We start from the raw sequence: 7357 nt of genomic DNA on the forward strand, positions 1-7357 counted from the left end.
GGTCAAGTATCGCTGAGCTGGAATACCGTCACACAGTTGTGAGACTGGAAGGTCAACGGTGCTCAGCAGGAGCAGGCTTAGCTGAATGTGTTATGCCCGTATTACTGGAACTGGTTTGGGTGTCATGTCAGTACTACTGTAACTTGTTGGCGTGTCGTGTCCGTTATACTGTAACTTTTCGGGTGTCATGTCCATAATGTTGTGACTGGTTGGTTTATCGTGTCTGTAATACTCTAACTGGTTGGTGAGTCTTGTCCGTAATAGTGGAACTGGTTAGTTTGTGAAGATCGTAATACTGTAGCTGGTTGATGTGTCATATCCGTAACATTGTAACTGATTGGTGTGTCATGTTGGTAACAGTATATCTTGTTTGTTCTTTCCTGTCCGCAACAGTGTAACTGGTTGGTTTGTCCTGTCCGTAATAGTGTAACTGGTTGGTTTGTCCTGTCCGTGATAGTGGAACTAGTTGGTTTGTCAGGATCATAATACTGTAACTGATTGGTGTGTCATGTCGGTAATACTGTAACTGACTTGAGTTCCCTGCCTGGACTACTGGACCTGGTTGTCGTGACATGTCCGTTCTATTGGAATTGGTTGGGTTTTATATCAGTAATGCTGAAACTGGTTTGGGAGTGATGTCTGTTTTATTGTACCAGTTTTAGGAGTTGTGTTCGCATTACTGTAGCGGGTTAGAGTGTCAAGCTCGTAATTGTGGACCTGGTTGGTGGGTCATGTTCGTAATACTGTAACTGACTTGAGTTCCATGCCTGGACTACTAAACCTGGTTGTCCGTACTATTGGAATTGGTTGGGTGTTATATCAGTAATTCTGAAACTGGCCTGTAATTCTGTGACTGGTTTAGGTGTCATGTCTGTAATATTGGAACTGGTTTGTGTGTCATGGCCGTTTTGTTGTGACTGGTTTAGATGTCCTGTCTGTAATATTGGAACAGGTTTGTGTGTCATGGCCGTGATGTTGTGACTGGTTTAGATGTCATGTCTGTAATATTGGAACTGGTCTGGGTGAATTGTCTGTGATTTTTGTATTGGCTGGAATATCATGCCCTTAATATTGTATCTGGTTTGTGTGTCATGCTCGTAATGATGTAACTGGTTTGAGTGTCATGTCCGTAATACTGGAACTGGTTGGGGTCTCATGTCCGCAATACTATAACTGGTTGAGGTGTCATGTCCGTAATACTGGAATTAGTTGGAGTGTCATTTCCGTAATACTGGAGCTGGCTGTGGTGTCATGTCTGTAATATTGGAACTGGTTGTGTCCTGTCCGTAATTTTCCCCGGGGTTTGTCCGGTTTCCTCTCACCGTAATACTGTGGGTGAAATATCCTTGAGTACGGCATAAAAACAAATAAAACAAAAAAAATAAATGATATTATAGCGAGGCAGCGCTGTAGTATGACTGTTTACTGTAACCATTTAAGCTAGCCAAACGTCATTGGTTCCTTTAACGACCTTTACCACCTCTCCTGCATGGGTATTTCATCGCCGGATAGAACCCCAGCCAATGACATGCGCATTGGAGAGACAAACTGAGGAAAGCCTGTGGGGTTCTAGCACAGTCGTGACATAGCGCGAAGCTGCCTTAACGGGAGCGCCTGTTGGTAGAAGCGATGTAACAGCGACTTGTACACGCACATAGGTGTAGTACTGTATAGTTCCGTCTTTAAACTATAATTACGGCGACACAGTACGACGAAGAACCTTGCTGAGAGCAGATGTAAGTATATCATCCGTTAGACCAACCTAGGCGGGTGTGTAAATCTCAAGTAATTACGCAGTATCATACCTAAGTAAACAAAGCATCTATGTTGACGTGATACATTCAATAAAATGGTCAATTATCATAACGATATCCCATACATGTGTCGTGAATAAACTTGTAGGAGAGATAAAAAAATCTGAAATCACCGAGGTTTATATGGGTCACTCTGCTTATAAGCGGTGTTGACATTTACAGGACTGTCATGTAGTTACGCCACACTGCTGTATTCGTATACAGGTTTGACCTACTCTTCTTTATAGCACTGCATAGTAGTTGCTACGCACAAAGTTATAGCGCCTATATCGTCAAGCTGACCCAGTAAAGAATGATGAGATAGGCCTATAATATTAAGTATGGAAGCCGGATAACGCCGTCATCGTACCATCGCTCCATCGACTCGCGATGGTACGAAACAGTGGCACGATGATGCGAAGCGATGGTATGATGTCATCGTGTAATCGCTTTGTGCTATCGTGTCTTCGCTTCGTGCCATCGCCCTCCGAAGAATACTCACGTTTCCAAAGCAGTGCATTGCGGTTTTTATTTTTATTTCCCCCAACTTATACTTGTCGAAAATGTTTTTATACGTACCCACATGGATTTGTTTAGCGTCGAGCGTTTATCCTTAAGCGTATACACACAGGAAGGGGAACTATAGTCTATTTCTTTTAGCCATTGGCATATAATTGAGTTGTCTGTAAAATCAGTCATACTAGTTACCATAGTTCCCTATAATCACTGACATTTAACAACACCAGCTCTATTCACAAGTCTATGTTAATTTAGCTTGTTGAGTTACATGTCACTAATGAAAGGCAATCTTGGTAGCGACTAATTTTACGGATAGCAGACTATAGACGACTGATTTAAAGAAACATACTGTAGTAATAAAATGTACACGTATCTACCATAATGACCAAGTCATTTGTCTTAAAACCGATCGCACGATGGCACCGTGCACGAAACCAGCATTCCTTCGTGCCATTGTACCATCGCTTCTCACAAACGTATCATCGTTTCGTGCCATCGTGCCATCGCCTCACATCATCGTGTCCTCACTTCGTGCCATCGTACCATAGCTTCGTGCCACTGTGTCATCGCTTCGCATCATCGTGTCATCGATTCATACCATGTTATCATCGCTTCGCTCAGTCGTGCCATCGCTTCGCATCATCGTGCCATCGCTTCATGCCAACGTGTCATCGCTTCGTGCCATCGTACCATGGTTTTCGTGCCAATGTGCCAACGCTTCACATCATCGTGCCATCATCGCTTCCTGTGATTGTACCATCGTTCGTGCCATCGTGCCATCGCTTTATGTCATCGTATTATCGCTTCGTGCACTCTTGCCATCGCTTCATGTCATCATGCCATCGCTTCGTGCAATGGTACCATCGCTTCACGCCATCGTGCCATTGCTTTGCGTCATCGTGCCAACGTCTGGCGATGGCGTCAGAGGAATCAAGGCAGAGCCCGGGGGGAACCCAAGACCACAAACTCAGCAATTTTATGAGAAAAAAAGAACATATGTAAGAGATTTGGATGAATTTTTCTCAACGGCTTGGCAATACCCTAAGGGCCAGTCCATTATATTTTCTTCACGGGTTGACCTTACCCTCAGGAGAATTCCATATAATTTTGTGCACGTTTGGGCAATACCCTAAGGACCATGCCATTATGTTTTATACACCATTATGTTTTGAAATACCCTAAAGGACAGTTCCTTATATTTTGTGCACAATTTGGCAATACCCTAAGGACCAGTCCATTATATTTTGTGCAAGGTTTAGCATTGCTCTAGGGATCAGCCCATTGCATTTTGTGCACGGTTTAGCAACGCTCTAGGGACCAGTCCACTATATTTTATGCACGGTTTGTCACTACCCTAAGGACCAGCCCATTAAATTTTGTGCGCGATTTGGCAATGCCCTAGGGACCAGACCATTAAATTTTAGTGGTGACCAGGATCAGGATTCAGGAATTTATAAAACGATACCAAACCACTGACATAAGCGCTGGTTTTTGTCTCCCCTTGTTCGTATTGATGAGTTTGTACGTATGATGGATTTGTACGTTTGATGGGTTTGTACGTTTGATGGGTTTGTACGTTTGATGGGTTTTGATGGGTTTGTACGTTTGATGGGTTTTGATGGGTTTGTACGTTTGATGGGTTTGTACTTTTGATGGGTTTGTACGTTTGATGAGTTTGTACGTTTGATGGGTTTGTAGGTTTGATGGGTTTGTAGGTTTGATGGGTTTGTAGGTTTGATGGATTTGTAGGTTTGATGGATTTGTACGTTTGATGGGTTTGTACGTTTGATGGATTTGTACGTTTGATGCGTTTGTACGTTTGATGGGTTTGTACGTTTGATGGATTTGTACGTTTGATGGGTTTCTACGTTTGATGGATTTGTACGTTTGATGGATTTGTACGTTTGATGGATTTGTACGTTTGATGAGTTTGTACGTTTGATGGATTTGTACGTTTGATGGGTTTGTACGTTTGATGGGTTTGTACAAAGGAATACCCTCTACAGAAAACCTGTTACCTCTAGTACTGTAAATTGCAGTTAACAACACTGCATAGTTTTTGCCTAATTCTGCTTAAAGCCTCATGATAGGGAGCCTATAAGTTGCTATTTTTTAAACATTCGCCCAAATAGTTAAAATGAATGCAGTAAAGTTATCAGCTCTGTTACCGGTTGTACTCCGTGTGTTTGTTTGTTTTTTTTTTTTTACTTTTAGAATATATTATGTGTTTGCAGCGCTATGGCGAACGTTCAAATCCGAAAGCTTCAAGAGAATGACGAAGGCGGAGCCCGGAAGTTTGTCTGTCAGGAGTTTTTCCGATTGGATCCTTTGAGCCGAGCAGTGAATCTAGATGCAGAAGTGGATGGAAACTTATGGCTGAATGAAGCCTTCCCGTCATTCCTAAGCGATGGTGTCTCCATGGTAGCCATTGACACCAAAACAGGGGAAATAATTGGTATCAGATTTGCCGCCATAGTCTACAAGGACAAACCAGATGTCATGCCGTTTTCCCTGGATGATCCAAAAACGAGAAGACTGGCAAGGCTTTTCGAAGGTCTAGGCAGCGTTCACGCCGGTGAAAATATCTTTGAGAAGTATGGCGTGGATAGATACGCGAGTTTTCGAGGGCTTGGGGTGGCGGAGAAGTACCAGAAGCAGGGGATTGCGTCTAGACTGGTTGATGGTACACTCAACCTAATTCAAGACAAAAACATCCGACTAGTCATTGCTGAGGCTTCCAGCCAGTTTTCTGGGCGAATTTTTGAAAAGTTTGGATTCAAAAAAGGCAAGCAAAATAACTACGACTCGATGGTCCTGGGTGGTTTACCTTTGGTCATGACAGAGGAACTTGAATACCACAAAGGAATTGCTCAGTATATAAAGACAATGTAAAATTTCAAAGTTGAATGGATGGTCTTACAGAATAAACTGTAAGAAATCATTCCAAAACATACACAGGGTTCTGTCATTTCTTATGATTTCGGCATGGAATTTCAGCGAATGTGCCTGGTGTTTTAGCAGTGGGTTGACAGTCAGGTAACACTGTGAATATTTCGGTATTGTGCTTCATGTGTCCCACCTGTCGGTCAGATATTCGACACGTTCTGTCAACTTGTCGGCATTGTGACTGGTGTCTTCGGCATGGCGTTTTAATGAGCTGAAATCATTAACGATGTTGGAATACTGCTGTGGAGAGATTTCTTCTGGAAGAAGGCTATGTGAGCTGACATTCCAATGCACAGGAGAGCAATGTAGAGCTTAGGATCTTACGACTAAAGGCAATTTTGATCGCGAGTACTGATTTTACAGACAACTGACTACCATAATACAGGCCGCGGTCGTATAAGTAAAATATTGTTGAGTACTGAGTGAAAAACCACGAAATAAAATAAATAAATAAACCTTTGGTTGTATAATTTTTAATGTGGATAATTATTCATTTTAGAAGATTATTCTACTGTATGTTTTCGTACAGGTTAACTGTATGTTTTCGTACAGGTTAACTGTATGTTTTTGTACAGGTTAACTATGTTTTTGTACAGGTTAACTGTATGTTTTTGTACAGGTTAACTGTATGTTTTTGTACAGGTTAACTATGTTTTCGTACAGGTTAACTGTATGTTTTCGTACAGGTTAACTGTATGTTTTTGTACAGGTTAACTGTATGTTTTCGTACAGGTTAACTGTATGTTTTCGTACAGGTTAACTGTTTGTTTTTGTACAGGTTAACATGTTACAGAGTCTATACACAACAGAAGAATCATAAATCATAAACAATCGATACAAACCTAATTTTCAGTAACTTGCGCCTAATAACCAGGTTTTGTACCTTCAGAATATTAAACACTTACGCTTTCACGTAATTTTCCGCAACTTACCTCTACTAACCAACTTATGTACCTGCAGAATATAAAACACTTACTCTTTCACCTAATTTTTCTTCACTTGCCCAATAACCAACTTATGTACCTTCAGAATATAGTACACTTACGTTTTTTATGGAATTTTCCCTGACTTGCCTCAAATAACCAACTTATGTTCCTTCAGAATGTTAAACACTTACGCTTTCACGTAATTTTCCCTAACTTACCCGCAGTAATCTTCAGAATATAAACCTCTTCCAATATTTAGGCCTACCTTACGGCAATGAAGCCCTTAGGCAGTCATCAAAATGGTGAAAATGAAGAATAAGGTGGACCTTATCATACTTCGGTTGTGTCATTTGACCTTGACACCATGCAGTGCTACAGACAATGGGTGTGCAGTCGTGAAAGTGCTTAAAAGTAGATGATATGCTTCTAAAATGATGTACTGAATACGCCGGAAAATTTGTGTGTACGCCTAGATTCTTGAAACATACAGCTTACTAGCAAGATTCAAAGTTGTCAGTATCGAAAGTGGACCTCACCGCGGTTTATGTGTGCAACGTTCTCCACAGCGTGTTGGTTTTCAGAAACTGAAGGCTACAAGCAAAAGCTCATGTACCACTACCCGCAGTCGTGGAGAATGTCTACTGTGATATTTCTATTTGTGACATTCTCTAGTGTTTACCATGACAAAGATGTGGCAAGGCCTAAGAAATGGTAATTTGGGTTAATATCCTGAAAGTTCCGCTACTGTCTTGCACGAAATTTTCCAAATATCGCCCTTACGGATCGCCAGCTGAGTATGTTATATTAACGCATCTTGCACGGTCCATTTTCCGAGGGATACATGTTTCCGTGATTTCTGAAGAGAGAAGTTAATGCAGTGAAATCCACGATCGCGAGAACATCTGATAAAATATCACAGAAACGCTTCTGGTTTAAAATGTACACTGATAATAATTAAATCACAAATAACAAATTGTTCTCTTCTAATATAGGCTTACATCAAAACCGCATCAGGCTTTGGCCCGAAGACGCCAGTTGGCGTGTATAGGACAAGGACTGTTTGGGAAGGTAAAAAAAAAATTGCCTGTCGCATCAGGCAGGTTGCCATAAAATGAAATTTTACTGCAAGACCTGCTAATAATTAATTTAGTCTAGAATGTTAAGGCAAGTCGT

At 41.4% G+C, this 7357-nt stretch overlaps 1 protein-coding gene across 1 annotated transcript; it reads left to right on the top strand.

Moving 5' to 3' along the window:
• Positions 1–1605: 1605 nt before the first annotated feature.
• LOC135463164 (arylalkylamine N-acetyltransferase 1-like) lies at positions 1606–5686 on the top strand. Its single transcript, XM_064740481.1, has 2 exons — positions 1606–1736; positions 4547–5686. The coding sequence occupies exon 2, from the start codon at positions 4551–4553 to the stop codon at positions 5202–5204; it is 654 nt and encodes a 217-aa protein (XP_064596551.1). The 5' UTR covers positions 1606–1736; positions 4547–4550; the 3' UTR covers positions 5205–5686.
• The last annotated feature ends 1671 nt before the right edge of the window (positions 5687–7357 follow it).

Source organism: Liolophura sinensis, chromosome 2, assembly GCF_032854445.1.
Source record: "Liolophura sinensis isolate JHLJ2023 chromosome 2, CUHK_Ljap_v2, whole genome shotgun sequence".
Taxonomy (NCBI): Eukaryota; Metazoa; Mollusca; class Polyplacophora; order Chitonida; family Chitonidae; genus Liolophura; species Liolophura sinensis.